The 17,041-nt window shown below is 44.1% G+C and overlaps 1 protein-coding gene across 12 annotated transcripts in view; it reads left to right on the forward strand.

The window, feature by feature from the left end:
- LOC104698286 (ankyrin repeat domain-containing protein 26-like) overlaps positions 1–16,626 on the forward strand; it is a 54,056-nt gene extending 37,430 nt beyond the window's left edge. For 9 of the 12 annotated variants that reach the window (XM_039570396.1, XM_039570401.1, XM_039570403.1 and 6 more), the window contains 11 exons: positions 240–415; positions 626–719; positions 1,797–1,871; positions 3,038–3,172; positions 4,115–4,227; positions 4,669–4,810; positions 6,013–6,294; positions 7,003–7,238; positions 7,979–8,225; positions 13,185–13,230; positions 14,303–16,626. In XM_039570396.1, coding sequence (XP_039426330.1) covers positions 240–415; positions 626–719; positions 1,797–1,871; positions 3,038–3,172; positions 4,115–4,227; positions 4,669–4,810; positions 6,013–6,294; positions 7,003–7,238; positions 7,979–8,225; positions 13,185–13,230; positions 14,303–14,424 — 1,668 coding nt within the window. In that variant the 3' untranslated portion in view covers positions 14,425–16,626. Of the gene's footprint in view, positions 1–239; positions 416–625; positions 720–846; positions 935–1,796; positions 1,872–3,037; positions 3,173–4,114; positions 4,228–4,668; positions 4,811–6,012; positions 6,295–7,002; positions 7,239–7,978; positions 8,226–13,184; positions 13,231–14,302 lie in introns of those variants that run through there. The other 3 variants (XR_005604415.1, XM_039570398.1, XM_039570406.1) reach the window with 3 other exon arrangements.
- Positions 16,627–17,041: the final 415 nt, after the last annotated feature.

A 17,041-nucleotide genomic window follows, 5' to 3' on the forward strand; every position in this document is an offset into this window, starting at 1 on the left:
GCTCTAGGAAGTCCATGGAGGGATGGGAGAGGCCACTGTAGAAGATGAGGAAGTAACACAGCTTGTGTTCATTTGCTAGTAGAAGCAAAGCTGTGAAGGTACTTGAGATGATTACAGTTCTTTGGGCAGAGATTCCAGTATCTATGGGCAGCTACATGCAGCACGTGAATCCTCCGGCAGCAGCTGACTCTGTACAAAAGCTCACCTGACGACTGTGGATTCTTCCTGTGATTTTACAGTTGCGGGAGATGGAACAAAAGTTTCTTCAGTCAGAGCGTTGTATTAATGACTTGAAGATTGCCTTGGATAACAAGGAAAGAGAAGCAACAGCTTCTGCCCAGAAACTGCAGGACCAGCTGTTGGCATCTTCTGAGACTAACACTACTATAAAACAACTGGAAGAACATGTGCAGCGGTAAGAGAACAGCACAGTGGGGCAAGGTGTCTGTTGCTTGCAGGGATTGGGTGGAAAACACTGGATAGATACTTAGCCTTGTTGCATCACAGCAAATTATTATGATTTTGAAGGATGCTCTTGATTTTTATTGTTTTGCACTGTTCTTTTGGAATTGGTGCTCTGGCAGATTTTTATAGTAAGACCTGTATTTCTGTATTTCTTTTTAAGCCTTGAAATTGAAAACACCAGATTGGAAGCCACTGTCCAGCAACAAAGCAACAGGATTGAAGCCCTTCAGAGAGACCTGCAAGCCTCTGCCTCAGTAAGCTGCTCACAAATTTCCCCTTTTGGAGACTCCTGAGCCTAGTTACCTATTTCTGTGGGAAAATTTTAAGATGAGGTTTTCCTGGAGAGCCTAGGGGAGCTCATTCTTGCATTTTTCTGAATAGATGCTGCTCAAAAAGCAGCCTGCTCTACTTCCCAGCCATCTGGTTTTGAAAGTTTTCCTGTGCTATAGCAAGTCAAACACTCTAAAAGGTAAGGATTTGAAAGCAATACTGTGGTGTAACTACTGTCTGCTTTAGACCCTTCATAATGTCAGATGCTTCTCTGGGGACTGCAATGTCTTTCATTTAAGGTGTTCATTAAGTTAACTTGTGGAAATTCCACAGGGTATATTGATGACAAGCCCTTTGTGCCAGAGACCTGGCTGACATCATCAGACTGAAACAAAAATTACACATCCCAGAGCTTTTGCTGTGCAGAATTGCTTTTCCTTTGGCTACTTGCTGTGTGTTTGTTCTCATGAAACAGTGAAGAGGACTGCCTGTGGTATCTGCAAAACTCAGTGTGAGCCTTGGAATTTACCACTGCTACACAGCAGTTAATTTTAGCTCTGTGGCCTGAATTAAGAGATTTTGTTGTTGTTGTATTTGTGTTGTAGCCAGTGGCTTAGGGTTCTTGTTACGACTGTAGTTCTCAGTTATAGCTGAAGGTATTTTGAAAATCACTACATGTGATAGTTGAACTTTGTGATGTACTGATATTGTCAAGAGAAGTGGGAAGGCAGTCACAAATCCTTCCGCTTTGATTAATAGGGCATGATTTCCAAGGGTACTGGGGATGAGAAAAGCTACTCCTGCCTGTTTTCACTGAAGATTCTTTGTATCCCTAATGGTCTTTTCTCTCTCTCTCTGTGCCACATGGCAGAGATGATGATTGCTAACAATTTTACAGTGGCATCAAACTAAGGCCATTTTGATCATTGTTGGTTGGATGTAAATAGTGTAGGAATAAAGAGGTGACGAGGTTCTATGTAATACTTATTTTTGTCAGTGAGGTGTAACTTCAATCTAGAAAGTCATGGTGTGCCTTTTTGCTTCTTGTAATGCTTCTATAGGTTCATAACCGCCTGGAAGACTTGATAACGAGCTTACAGACAGCACAGGCAGCTGCAGAAGACCACCACAAACAGGTACATGACAAGCTTCTGTGAATGACTGCTTTAGTCTTTGAATTTTTTGTGAAGGTAATTGATGAAAAGATCATGTGGGCTGTGTAAGCACACAGCTGTTAAATACCCATCTGGTTTTAGGGCAAGGCACCCTCAAGGGAAAAGGCTGTAAATTTCCTCATTTCTGTGCTGCTGTGGTTTGTATCTGTGTTGTGGTGTGCAAGATACTTGTGTTCATCAGTGTGATTCATCTGATGAATTCTCTTCCCCATCCCACCAGCAGGGAGTGAGTAAGTGGTTGTGTAATGCTTAGCTGCCTACCAGGGTTAAACCATAGCAGAGGACTGATAGAGTGGATGTTGTGGACATCTGGAGATCTGTGGTTGAAAGCTGAGAGAGGAGACCAGACTTGAGAGATCTGTATTATCTTTGCAGTTTTGTCAGAGCTTGTCTTGAGGCCATGTCAATTTTTGTCGTAAGACCCAGTGTTTTACCTCCTCTGTAAGGACACTTGAGAAAGTCATGCACCCTAAGGATTCTTCTTATCTAAGACTTTGTGCTAAGTGTTTTGTGACTTTTTGTAGCCAGTAGACATCTCTTTTTACCTTTTTTGCTTCTGTAATTTTCTTTTTTTTTTCCTTAAAAGATGCCACTAAAAGCATCTAGTCAACTTTCAGTCTTCATACTTGAACTGAATCAGCAAGTTCTGTTCAACTCAAATGCATCCTTTAGGCAAGTCTTTGTCCCTTTAGGTAGAACCATCAATACCATTGTCAATTTCAAAACATTTTCTTGCTCTCAAGAGATGTGCAGCTCTTACTGAAGTCATGAGGGTACGGTATTTTCTGTGGTGGGCACTAGAAATTGTTACATTATAAAGTATGTGATGAATTCTGGAGAACCTTTGGAAGAAAGCTGCAGGGTAATTTTGTATGTTTTGTTTGTATTGTTTTGTATGTTTGTTATTCCCCAAAGCTGCAACCTCATCTCGTCACCCCATAGCATTCATTGTTTTTACATCTTCAATTTCTCTTTTTAGTTATGTTTCCCAAGCTGTGTTTTACATTCCACATTTACATTAACCACAGACCTTTGCTGGGGAGAGGAGTTTCCATTTAAGTTACAACTTTCTATTGCAGTGTTTACGGTCACCTTAGTTTCTTCTTCTGACACTGTTGCTTTTACAGGTGCAAAAGCAGAATGTACTGGCTCTGACATCAAAGGACTTGCAGAACATGTGGGAAGAGCAATTTAAGTCAAGATCCAACCTCGAGGAGCGTGTTGCTCAACTTGACAGGGAAAAGGCAGATCTCTTTGAGCAGGTAAATCCAGAAAATTCTCCAGAGACCTAAGGCAGTACCTGGGAGAACCATGTTAAACTTTTGGTCAAGTTCTTATGTAAAGAGCATTTTTTTATTACCCCTGCCATCCAAGCTCTGGATGGGATTGGGATTGTGGATTGGGGTTGGGATTTGTGGATCATCCAGGAAGCAAATGAAAGCTGTCTGGGTATCTTGCGTAATTCTGGAGTGATTCTGTTTGAAAGAGTTCCCAGTATGGTTTGCATCAGTTAAGCACACCAAGCAGGGCTGCAGTTCCCCAGTTCTCTGTTGGATTCCTTCTGGCCATCTTCTGACCCCTTGTTTTCTGGGCAGGGTTGAAGTTTTTCCAGTGCAGTGCATGAAGGAGCAGCAGCATGTTTTCCGGATAGTGGATGCTTAAAAGCCTTGCAGAAAAACATAGTGAAGGAATTCTGGGGAAATGAACTAGTACTTGGGAAACAAGAAATAGCTGACAGTTTCAAAGGGGCAGTCTTTCCCTCCTCTTCCATAGAGGAGTAAAGGAAGTGCAAAGCAAATACGGCATAGGTAAATAGCCACAAAGAAGAGGTGGAGGTAATGGCAGAAGGGAGTAAGATGTTGAAAAATTCCCAAAGATCAAATTCCTCTGCCTGCTGGTCAGTAAAGATCCTGTAAAAGCTGTAGATTGATCTGTATTCTCCCATGATAAGCATACCTACATAATCCTTGCTATGAGTTGAGAACTCCTGAAAGTAGTCCAGCATCTTTTCCACCTTCATTTCAGTGGAGGCATCTGGTTTTGTTCTTCAATACTGGCCTGTTTGCTGTGAAACTTAAAGTGGAACTTGGCTAACAGATGAAGATGAACTGCAGCTTCTCTGTGGAGAATGCTAGAGACATATATTGCACCCAGCAATTGTTCTTACGTTTTATGTGTGTCATGTGTCTTTTCTGTTTTGAAAGTGTGAGAGTGAAAGAAAGAAAGTGAAGAAACTGGTAGAGTTGAAACGCCCAGTTGAACTCCGTCTGGACCAAGAAATGAGAAGAAACTTAGAACTGCAGAAAGACTTCAAGAGGTATGGCTTTTTGATATGGTGAAGAGATATCCCTGAATAGAAGTCCAGTTTTATTGAACTTTAGGAATAGGTATATGTACTCTGTGAACAAGTAGTAGTCTCATGTTAGTCCCTCAAGGTACGTCTGTGCATGAGGCTATACTTACTTACAGCTGCAAAAGGAATTGCTAATCCAGGTTGCCCTGCAGTTCTTCAGGGCTGGGGAAGGAGGTCTTCTATTCATCTTTTCAGCGGAAATTTGGATGCTCCAGGTGATTGGTGGCACAGGAAAAGCGGGTTTTTTCTCAGCAATTCCTGGTACTATCAAGTATGTTTGTAGTGGCTAACCCATGACAATGTTAAAGATGAAGAAAGCTGTGTGTGCACTCCTTACTTGAGAGCATATGGAAAAGGTTGCTTATTCCCATGTTTCATTGTTTTATGAACTGATTTGCTGTTTAGGTTGAAGAGACTTCTCAGTAGAGCAACGAAGAAAATAAGGATGTATGAGGAGAGAGAAGTGGAGTCACAGCTTAATTTGAAGGGAGAAATGAAGAGCAGATATTCTGAAATGGTCAGTGAAGTTGATAGATTGAGAACAAAGGTGAGCTCTGCTTAATTTGGGGTTTGGTTGTGGTGTTTTCTTTTCAAACCTGTGTGAAGCTTTTCTTGTATTTCTTGTCGTGTTGATGCCTTTTTTCCTTGGCTGTATTTTGGATTTGATTGACCTTTCTCAATGATTTTCTACTGTTAGAGAAGGAGGTGACTATAACTAATACTGATGTAGTTGTCATTACGGGTAAAGATGCAATCCTGAAGTGCAAAGCAGCATCTGCAATGGCACAGGAAGGGCAGACTGTCCTGCAGAGGAAGGGCAAGCCAAGAGTGGCAGCAAGGCTGGCAGGGTCCGTGACCTCACGGGCCAGGGAGCCATCCCGCAGGCGCTCACCAAGAGGAGCAGAACAGGTCCGGTGACAGCAGGCAGGGTCAGCCAAGAGTGCAGATCCCCAGGCCGGGCCTTAGGGATGGGCAGTTCTGCCGTCCTACCAGGACATCACACCCATGGGTGAGGGTCAGGGCTGAGAGCAGCGGGCCTCAGCTCAGGCCCGGCTGCAGTGTGAGGCTGTGGCAGCATCACCTAGGCCTGACAGACGGATTCCTCCTCTGGAAGAGAGGAGAGGAACGCTGCTGTTGCTCGCACAGCAAGAAGAACCCTTGAGCCCTGTCTCAGGCACGAGTTCAGCCAGAGGCAGTTGAGACTTTCCTTTTCTGAAGAGTGTTGTTGCTGTGCAGGGTACGATGAGGAGAGGTGACATAGGAGAAGTGCTGTAACTTACTCTTCACAGGTAGCTGTTTCAGCCCATCTTGGCATGGGGACCCAGCAGTATTGTTGCCAGAGATGTTTTTGCGGCTGCTCTGGCTGTTCAGTAGTAGCATGTAACCTTGAAACACTTCTCCGCTTGGCACTCAGATTCGTTGCTAGAGAAGCCGCCTTTCAGAGCTGCGCTTGGCTTTAGAAGGCCTCATTGCAGAATCAGTTACTGCCTTTGCACTGACTCATTTTTAGTCCAGAACGTTACAGCGTTTTTGCATGAAGAACTGCAAAAGGATTCCTCAGGTTCCCATCCTCTCACAAATGATGTGAAGGCTGATCTTGTTGGAAAAGAAGAGCCTGGTTACACTTAGTTTCTGATATTGAGTATGCAGATGATAAATACAGGCTCCATGGAAAACCTCTTCAGCAATTTTAACAGAATTCACTGCCTTTACATCCCTCTGGTTTTCTTTTTTTTTCCCTGTGTACAGGTTGCTGAACTTTCCCAGCAACTGGACACAGAGTCTAAAAAAAGCATGCAGCTAGAAGCACAAAATCGAGATTTGCGAGAAGAGCTGTCTACCCTGCATGGGAACTGTGAAAAACTGGAGAAGAGCAAATGCCAGCTGAAAGAAGAGGTGGCAAAACTCCAACATCACTTGCAGACTAACATGGTGGATCACAACCAAATAGAACAGTATAAAAGAGAGGTTGATGAACGAGCAGGCCAAGAAATAAGACAAAAACTACAAGAAGTCAATCTGTTTTTGCAAGTGAGTGACTTTCTGATGTGTGTCTCTATGGAAACTGTGGAGACTTTGGTTGTGGCTATCATTTTTTAAGTGTCTGGCTTTGGGTGCCTGATGCTGTGTGTTAGCGCTGTCCTTGTGCCTGTGCCGAAGGGCAGTGGGAGATGGGAATATGGTTGGGCAGGAGTGCTCTCATGGTGTGTGATGTGCCAGCAGGTCCCTAAATCAGGAGCCTTCCCAAGGTAGATTTCCATTTTGCAGTGCCTGGGGCTATCTCTGTCCGCTGGTCTGCTTTTCTCACTGTTCGTGCTTGAAGGGGTTTTGCACCTTCCAGCTGTCATGGCCAGACCTACAGGTCCGGCTTTGTCCTTGGAGGGGGGGAGAGTGCTCAGGAAAGAAGTGACTGAAGTTGCAGGTGTGGAGATGGGGAGGAGGTGAGGCATCCTGCTAATGCCTTTGTGGAATCCTGTTCTCCATGCCCTGTCCGACAGAGATAGTGCCCTTTCATTGGTAGCTTTCAATAGCAGTACAAATTTGGGCTTCTTCCTGAGAGAAAAGAATTACTTACCCTGGTGGTAGCTCCAGGGTTCTGCCTTGATTGCTGATGGCAGTGAGGAGGCACAGCCACTTCTCTGAGCCCAGCTGGGCCCTTGAAACTGGGTACATGCAATTGACAGGTGGGGAGAGGTCTCTTGTTCTTTGTGGTGGTTGAAGGTGCACTACCTCCTTCAGGCACAGGCAGCCTCCCAGGACAGACTAGAACACATCAGAGCCAGTCATCATGCTTCACTGAGAAACCAGCTAAAAGACAGAATTAGAGATCTTGAATGTGAATTGGACAAGATAAAAAATGCCCAGCAAGAGAGTACTTCTCCAAAAGAATGTGCACAGGCAGAAGTGGAAAAGTACAAGGACCTGTACCTGGAGGAAGTGAAAACTAGACGATGCCTAGCAAAGAAACTGGAAAGGTAAGTCTGTGCTTTTTTTGGACTGCTAATAAGAGACTCCTTTTTCCTCATGCATATTTCTTGCTAATTCCTCTTCTGCACCTGGCCGGCATTATGTGTGAAAGCCTATGATGGCATGTTTATGGGGAAAAGTATCTTAAGACCCTTCCCATTCAGCAGGCCTTCATTTCTCTTTAATGTTTCAGCAGAAACACCACTGCTCATGGCATTAACAGGATACTTTTCACGTCGATGCTGTTTTAACTGGCAGCTTTTTTTGCCAGTCTCTATAATCTCATCCTCTGTAGAACAGAAAAAATGAATTTCGTGTCCTTTATAGAGTAAGGGCAGACCTCTCAGAGAACAGATTTCCATTCTGTGAAAAAAAAATAGAAATTACATTTTTTGGCTTCTATTGTAGCAGAAGCCAAAAGGCTCACAAGGCTCTGAGCTTTGAGCTTTCCTTGGGAAGGGGGGGCCAGCCCAGACTTATTAGGGATGTGATGTACCTTCCAGAAGAAGCTGTGTAAACACATGGCTTTCACAGAAGGCCTTGAGGCCCTCATGCTGAGCAGTCCTAAGCATGGGTAACACTTGCTGCTCCTTGCACCTTGTGTGACTTCTTAGAAACAGGCCCTCCAAAACAAGCTCAGGTCAAATGATGTGCTATTTTGGGAGGCTCTTAATCTCAGAAGTCAAATAATAGTGAAGACCTGGAGGGTAACTTTGGGTAACCCTTTGTGTGCTTCCAAATGTTTCAGAGCTAATGAGAGACTTGAAGAAGCCAACGCTAAGCTCCTCCGGGAGCGCCATAAAAGCAAATCTTTAATCACAAGCAGCATTGTTAGCGGAGGTCTGGCTGCAACTCCAGTTCTGTATTCAACTGCACTCGGACATCTTGGCAACAATTTGGGACTGAACAGAAGTCTCAGTCTAGGAGGAAGCTTCCTAAGGCAAAGTGAGAACACATTATCCTCAAGAAACAGGGTTGCAGCCTTTGTGGCCAAGGTAAGCAGTTTGAAATACTGTTCTCAACTGCTGCTAAAGAGTAGCTGTATGCAAGGTTCTCCTTTTTAGTCTGAAGTTAGAATCCATTTATTGTTCCATGCCATCTTGTCTATAGGCCAAAGCAACTGCTAATCCTCAGAACAGCGCACAGCTGTGCGTTGTAAGGCTGAAGACTTTTGGTCATCAGGGTTGTAAAAAATTTCAAGAGGGTCAAAGGCCATAAAGTATTTAAGTCAAAGCAATGAACTGTGTCATGACATTCTTTTACAAGAGAAACTGTGACAAGGAATACTGGTGCATAGAGAGTTCCCAGCTAAGCTCAGCATGAAATTCCAATGTATGGTTTTGCTAACCTGCTGTTTAAAATGGCTAACATCATGTTGAGTGACAAATCCAATCAGACATCTCTGAGACACCATTTTTCTTCTTCCTTGATCTTGACTCCAGCAGTTTCTTCAGAGAACTTGCTTTAGTATGTTGATACCAACAAAAGGATGCTTCCAAATAGGATGATATGACTGGGATGGCATAACTTTGCTCTTTATATTTCAGTGCAGGACACATACTACACATAGGAGACATTTGTTCTTGTAGTTCCTGCCATGTGTTATTTCATGAAACAGTAAAATTACCTACTCCTCGGCAAGTCTTCACAGCTTTCTGATTTTGCAGCAGTGCTGCAGCCTCTGCAATACCTCTGGTCCAAGTATGCCCTGTAATTAGCCGTCAGCGTTATAGCACATCCCTCACAGAATGCTGAGCATTATACCATGAGATGTGAAAACCCCACACCAATAGTTGTAATTAGTGGGAGACCCACTTAACGTGGGATTAAGGCATGGCCAAGCTTCTCTGTTGAGTCATTGTATTTTGTTGTCAAGGGAATATGAGAAGTATTTGTTCACTTTTAAGTCCATCTCAGTTTGGTGGTCCCCTCTTGCTGGAAAGAACCCATTTAAACCATGTGTCTACATACAGCACCTGTTTTAAGAAAAGAAAGTCAAGAGAACAAAAGGGACCAAAGCAGCGTAGGAAATGCATAGCTGTGGCAGTTACAGAGATGAACTTCTCTATGTAGCTGTGAACACTCTTTTGAGAGCAGAGGGGTGGACAGGCATTACTGGGAGAACTCTTGATGTCATTAGTACTGTAGCATCTGCAGGGGCTATTCTGCATGCAAGCACTAGAAAGGAAGGAAAATTCAGGGACCCACTGGAAAATGGAAATAAAGAGGAGACCAGGAGGGGTAGGGAGCACAGAACAAGAGAGGGAAAGAAAGGACAGAGAGAGATGGGAGCACGATGTTAAGAAAAAGGCAAAAGAGGAAACTATTACAGATGGTGGTGGGGTCAGTGGCTCTGACCCAGGAAGAGGTGACCGGTCCAGAGAGATGGTCCCGAAAGGAATCACCTTCCTGAGGCCCAGTGTCTTCCCTCAGCTGATGGCAGGAGGGCCCTTGCAGAGGCTGTCAGCCCTTTAGTGATTGTCAGCTCGTGAGTCCAGCTCAGCTCTGCAGGGCAGCCTCCAGGCCAAGCCAGACCAGAGAGAGAGACGAGAGGCTCGTGTGGCTGGTTCCGCAGGAAGGGAGCTTTATTGTTGGTCCCCTCCGGCGAAGGGGAAAGCCAGGGACGAGAGCTCTCTCTATCCCACAGGGGCAGAGGGCTTAGCTTTTATAGGGATGCAGGGGATGGGTGAGGACCAATGGGTTATGAAGGATCTGCATAGGGTCTCCTAAGGGATTGTGGGTCTGTCTTTTCTCGCTGTGACCAAAGAAGTGGTTGCCTTTCCAGGGAGTCCTGCTGGGCATTTGCGAAATCTTTTATCTCAGCAGAGATCCCTCCAGGGCAGGGGCTGGGCATGCCCCACAGGAAACCATTCCTCTTCTAGGCAAAAAAGCTGCCTTAGGTTAAAAGGAAAGGCTTCACAGTTGTGCCTTTTTTGGAGAAGAATGAGGAAAACAGTGAAGGGAAGGAAAGTGGGAATACTTACTGCTTCTTAAAACTGAATGACAGCAACAGTTTTCAGGCAGTACTTTCCATTTTCATTTTCCAGAAGACATTGGAACTCTCTGTGAATCTCAAAGTTTTGTCAGTATCAAGACAGACACCCTCAAGGGTTTACTGCCTTCCATTAAGTGTATTACAGAAATTAAATATCTCTCCAGGCTATTTCATGGCTCATTGTTTTATACAGCCTCTAATAAATGTATAGTTCAAATTGCTATATAGGCCTCTTCAGTGTTTTGTGAAAAATGCTTCCAAACCCCCTTGTGAAAAATATTTGAGCTGATTCCAAGACAAGTCTGCACTAGATCTGAGAATGGTGATACTCTTCCCACTCAGTGTCCTGACTTCAGTAGCACCCATAGAGTTTCTGTCCAGAGCATGTGTGTCTCACAGCTTTGAGCATACTCTCAAGGAAGTTGTTGAACAGTTATGTATGACATTTTCCCAGTCCTCAATTACTGATGTCCAGAGGGGATTTGCTTCTTCATTTTGGGGCTTTCTTCTATACCAACATTTTTCCTTCCTAGTGCAGTTTTGTTGGTAAGACTTAGTCCCCTGACGTTCTCTCTGCTCTTGATTACAACCTATGGAGACTTCTGGTTTGTTGTCATCAGAGGAGCAGAGGATAATTCACTCTGACTATACACAGTTTGTCTTCTTGGGATTCCCTTTGAACTTTAATACCGTATCAAACTCTGAAGTCTTCTTCCTAGAATAAGGGTGAGTCAAACAACTGCTATATCCACAGAAAACTTACCTACATCTTACCATTTCAACCAGGTACTCTTCAAGAGAAAGCTGGAAATCTCAGCATGCCAGATTGCTCTCAATTAAAGCAGAAGGCTGCTGTCTGGGACTCAGATTTCCTGCTGTCAATTTATCCTCCCTCTTACTAAACTGAGCCACACATTCTGTTGTGATACATCTTTCTGAAATCACCAGTTAGGGAACGGAGACTAATTGTCACAGCATCGCCTGTAGCCTCAAGTACCTCAATGTTCAGTGTATTCAGGAAAGTCTTAAGACCTGTCTTCCCTCTCCAAGTCATAAATAGGAAGTACTGTTAGTGGTCTGTGTACCAGAATTTGGAAGCTGGAGCCTTAGTGCGTAGCCCAAGGCAGGGAATGTCTGTCTGCTGCAAATGTTGCAAGAATATTTAGGGACTCAAGGCCAGTTGTTATATTTACAAACTGTCAAGCTTCAATCCTAACAGCTGTGCCAAAGGCTGCTGCAAATGTATGTCTTGACACAGAAGAGAATAGTGAACTCTGCTGCCTGCAACCAGCGTGAATGGGTGGATTTATGAAACCAGTTTCCCTACATGATGTGAGAAAGGGAATGTCGGCTCCCTACGCTCTCTCTCAATTTCTGTTCCTTTTCTGGTTTCATTTTCCAACTGCCCTCTTGTATTTTAGGGGCCTTTCTGTTGTGAGCTTTTTTCCCTTGCCTCATGCACGTGTAGGCCATGTTCTTGTGTCTCCCTGAAGACCTTTAAACTTAAGGCTGTTTTTCTTTCTTCTTCAGCTCCTTAATCAAAGTTCTCCTCTCTCTCCTCTGCAGCCACATACATGACAAGGTTTGTAGCCCGTACTGTTTAACCTTGGGTGCTACTGGAAGTGGTTTGTCTATTTATGCTGTTAGGTTTTGATCCAAACTGATGCATTCTTATTCAAACTGATGCATTCACATTGGCCTAAAGCTGGTGAGTGAAAGAGTGACTGCTGCTGAGTACTTCTGTGCTTTATGCATTTGTGAAGTCACGGCTTCTGTGGTACTTCAGCTTGTGTAAGGTGGCACCGTATGTATGGATTTCATCTGTTCTACGGGAACTTGGTTAAACTAGAGGAGAAGGCTCTTTACCCCCCTTGCCTTTCTGACAGTCAGAAAGTTCTGGGTAGCAACAGCAGTTGTGTGTGGAGTGGCAGTACTGCTCTGAAGTTGAGTTCCTAGACTCTGAGTATCATCTCATGGAGTCTTAGAGGATCCAACTTACTCTGTGCTCAAGAAGCTGTGTGGGTAAGTAGTAAGCCAACATCACTTTGTGAAACAGAATTACTGAGATGGTGACTGCTGCAAGTGACCCAGTATGGTACTGCCTGAAGAGCTAAGCACTGAGAGGTACCTGCTGAGGAGGTTTAGGCTGTGATGCCTTCTCCAGAGGGCTGGGGGGCAGGAGAGCAGTGGAGAAACTGTCAGAGTCCTCAAAGGTGTATTTTCATTCAAAGGCCTTTTCATTCCTTTCCAGAGAAATCCATGTGGTGGCTTTATTTCCACCTATTTCTTTTTCCTTGGGTGGGGATGAGAATCACAAAAAGGTTCCTGGAATAAATAAGAGGCAAACAAGACCTTTTTCTTCTCTTCATTCATCCACACGTGTTGCGGAGGGTCCTGTGGACCTTCTGGTCATTGTGAAGGCTTCATAAACCAGGGAAAGTGCTTGCTTCCAGCACCTCCACTACTACGGCTGTGCTTAGGGTTAGTCCTGCTTTAGGTTGTCTTTTGGTCTAGGCTTGAGATTTCCTGCTTCCTTCTGCTACCAGTGTCTCATTTCATGTTCTAGGGCTTCTCTTCTCCCCAGGATTTTACTGCTGCCTGTCCACGCTTCAAAAACCCTTGAGGCTTGGGGGCATTTGTTCTTTTGGCACCACTGGGAAGAGCTTGGCTCCATCTCTTTTACTCCACCCATCAGGTAGTTAATACACACAGACAAGGTCGCCTGAGCTTTGTCTGCTCCAGGAGAGAAACAGTCACAGCTCTCTCAGCCTTTCCACATAGCTCATGTGGTCCAAGGCCTTTGGCATCTTCTCGGCCATCACAGACCATCATCTCCATTTGGGATGCTATTTTTAGGTTTTATCACATTCTCTGTGGGGTGTAAGAATGTTTCAGGAGTTTTAGCAGTAACATTTGGGTCGTATTATATCTTAACTGTATATTTCATGTATAATTCTAGGTACAACAGGAACTGGATGAAAAAATCACTAAGGAACTCAAAGAAGGTAATGTGTCATTACATTAGGAATGTTCTTAAGGTAAAAGGTGACTGTTTCTAAGTCTCGACAGCTTTCAAGCCATTATTTTCAACTTCCTCTGCAAGGCACTGAGATTTTGTTCTGCTAGCTTTCTAGTTTAGACTTGAGTGGGAAAAATTCCTGCTTCCCAAAATATTGCATAGAATGTTATGCACTTGCCTAGAAAAAACCAAGCAAAAAGAAAATTCACCCACTGCCCCACACAGAAACACTTGGCTTAAGATGAAGTTGCCCTTTGCTAGAGCTCATCTCCAGCAAAAACATCAAAGATGCCCCCAGATTTTTAGAGCTCTTTATAGACTTCAGCCATCCCTTCTTCCCTGTACATGAACTGCATTCAGTACTAAACCATACCAAACACATTCTCTGCTGTTAGATCTAGATTTTTCCTGCTATGATGCATGGCTTGTCTTTGTAGCTTAAGTGTTGCAGTGTTGTTTTGAATAAGTAAGAAGAACATGATCAGGGACCAAAGACAGCCTTTCTTTAGGAAGAGATTGTTCAGTAGTGTTTAGGCAAGCACGAGTTCAATGCTTGCAACACGGAGCATAAAATGCGCTCTATAATTTGAGGCCAGGCGTCCAAAGAGGAAATCCACCTGTTTCATGATAGTTGGTCCTCCAGAGTCACTGCTTTGCAGGGACTGCAGCTATGTAGGAGTAGTGTTCCAATAAAGCACTGCTTTCAACGTTTAAGGAAAGCAAAGACTTCAGCTTGAAGAGCTCTGGAGGGGCTATGTTAAGAAGCACTGTTAAGGGCCACTGGAGTCATGTGTGGAGAGTCCTGGAAGATGTTTGGTGTGTAGCCTCCGGAATGTCTGTCACTGAGTTTAGAAATGCTGTTGACTGATAAGCAAATGTGCACAAAATGTGTTCCTTCCTTTGTGCCCAGCTCTTCCCTTGTTATGTGTCCTTGGAAATTTTAAAGTCTCGTTCAGGACTGCAGACTATCGAGTTAAGTCAAAGCTTCTTATAGTGCCTTATTTCTCCCTGTCTGCTGTAAAAGTAACATAAGGAATCTTGTCTCCTTTTCCCATCAGCCACTGCTGAACTGGAAACTGGATGTGCTGGATCTTCAAAAAACCTTCATGTGGACCAGGACCCCCTTAGCAGAGCAATAGAGGAATACCGTGATGTTTTAACCAAAAATTACATTATTTGACAGAAATGCTATGGAAAGGCTCTGGACATACTTTGTTTTTACAGAGCATCTATAGTTTCCCTTTTCCCTAGTTCAGATGTAAAAACATGTTCGTTGCAGTCTGAATATAAACTCTAAGTCTATTAAATGGATGTCAAGCCCAGTGCACTCATCTGTTGGGGTTTTTTCTGCATAGGTGGCTTCTTTTGCACTCAGAGTAAGAACCACATCCATTTTTTCTGACCAGATTGGCTTATCTGGATTCTTGAGCTTGACAAAACTGTCAGAAATGTTTCCTGTTACAGTAGCTTCATTATGTTGCTCCACTCATGTTCTGTGTTTTAACAAAAGCATTCCCTTTGTTCTGTTTAATCCTTTCACTCAAAATGTTTGTAAGTTCTTCAGTGTTACTTCAATGCTTAGGACATCATTTGATGTGCTTTGAGCCCAGTGCTTCAGTCCTGATGCAGTGACTAATTTCTGCTAATTAACTTATAGTGGTGTTAAAGCTGGAGAAAAGGGCACTTCATATTGTTGTCACTTTATGCGATGTAGATTTAAAATGACTCTGTATAGTAGTGCTAAGACTTGTTTCATGGTCTTTTTGGTATGTTTATTTTGTATCACAGAATGAGTGAGGTTGGAAGGGACCTCTGGAGGCTATTTGTTCCAGCCCTCCTGCTCCAGGAGGACCACCTTTAGCTATTTTCCCAGATCTGTATTGGCTTTTGAATTCCTTCAGGAATGGAGATTCCAAAGCCTCCACGGGCAACCTGGCCTCATGATCAGTCACTGTCACAATACACTTGAATATCATGAGGGATATTCAAACTCAGTACCTCTTATGGTGTTGATTTCTGTATTAAAAATTGCAGCTTCAGACTTTTGCAGCTCTTGCATCAACACCTGTGGTACACCTGAAAACACTTCCAGTGGGAGGGGGGAAGAAAGGAACATTAATATTATCAACTTTCCTCAGTACTCTCCAGAACTTGTGTGATAGGATAGCCAATCTCTTTGTTGCTGCTAGCAGCTGATGATATGGTGTCAGTAGCCCAGATGTGGTGGAAAATTGATAGCAACCATATAAGCAGTTTCACTTATTTCAGGGAGTTAGCAGTTTTTAATTAAGATGTGAGTTGTCAGTTCCCATCGGCAAAAGTCACCAGCATGGAACACCAGTATAGAACAAAGTCCCAGATCTGGAAAAGTGAGAATGATTGTACTGAGATGAATCAAGACTGAAAGAATTTTAGGGTTTTACCAAGTATTTCAAGGACTTAACAGGGAGTGAGAAAAGCATTGAAGGCTGCTGTGACACTCTTTATAAGAATACATTTTTGTGAAGCTATTACACTGTATTTAATTGAATTTGATATTTAATAAACTTTGCAATCCAGGACATGGCTTTGTTTTATTGTTCCCCTTCTTGACATTGCTTTCCACCCCTTCCCTGCTCATAGAACTCTCCAGAGCTCTCCTCTGCTCACAGATGCACCTTGCCTGTCCCCCTGTGAGAGACTGGCCTGCTGCTGCTGAATGACTCAGACACTCGACCATTTGCAGTAACTGCCCAGGTGCTGCAAGAGACTGGACTGGCTCAAACAATCGGCTGGGTGCTTGGCTAGTGATGCACAGAGTGGCCTCCCTGGTGCAGGTGGGTGTGCACACCTGAGGCTGCCAACCGGGTTCCAGATAAGGGAAGAGGCTGATAAGAGGCAAATCCTGCAAAGTGGGATAGTCCTTCTTACCATGCCAATGTCTTCCCTTACATAGTGACTCAGCTGTGAAAACTCCCCTCTGAAGTACCACAGGATCAAGGTATTCCTCTCGGCTGATGGGCCATGATTGATTGAACTATACTGGGTAAGAGACAGCTGCAACATCTTAGAAGATGTCAATGACTCATGGAATGTCCCATGATCCAGTAATATGTCATCCACGGGAATTACAGGGGATGTTTCCACCTAGACTCAGCATAATATAAACTCCATGGACCTGGTGTTTTGTGGACTCTTTCCTCCCCACTTGATGGATACAGTCTGCAACCACCAACAAGACGAGAACCAACAGGCCATTATTGGAACATATGGGGTGGTGATATTTCTGGTGTTTATCCAGTTTCTCAGTCTTTCCCTTCTCTCCCTACCTCTGCTTGTCTTTTTCATATCTCTCTACCTCACAGTTCCTGTTAAATAAAAATCTGTACTAATGATTCTGGCATATGGTCTTGCTTGTACCTTTATTTGGGTAGAGGTCTGTGCAGAAGGCCAAGGCAGCCGGTGAGCTACTGGTAGCCATAAAAGACGGGAAAAACCCACAGGTTTTGAGCCTGTGGGGAGCTGATCCAGCTGTAGCCCGCAAAGAAAAAAAAGCGTTGGGAAATATATCCAGCCTGCTTTTGGGACTTTGTAGCATCTCTCCACCCAGAAAGCAAGTGCAGAAGGCATTCCCTTTCTGTTGTGATTGGGACAAACAGGGACGTGTTTTAAAGCGTGTTTGTAGCCGGCTGCATGCTGTCAGTTGGCGGGTGGAGCAGAAGAACAGAAAGCGTCGACAGCTGGGGTGTGCGGCTAAGGAGAACTCCACTCCTCCTCTTGAAGGTCTATCTCCAGTGTCCCAGTGAGGACACTTGGTG

This window comes from Corvus cornix, chromosome 1A, assembly GCF_000738735.6.
Source record: "Corvus cornix cornix isolate S_Up_H32 chromosome 1A, ASM73873v5, whole genome shotgun sequence".
Classification (NCBI taxonomy): domain Eukaryota; kingdom Metazoa; phylum Chordata; class Aves; order Passeriformes; family Corvidae; genus Corvus; species Corvus cornix.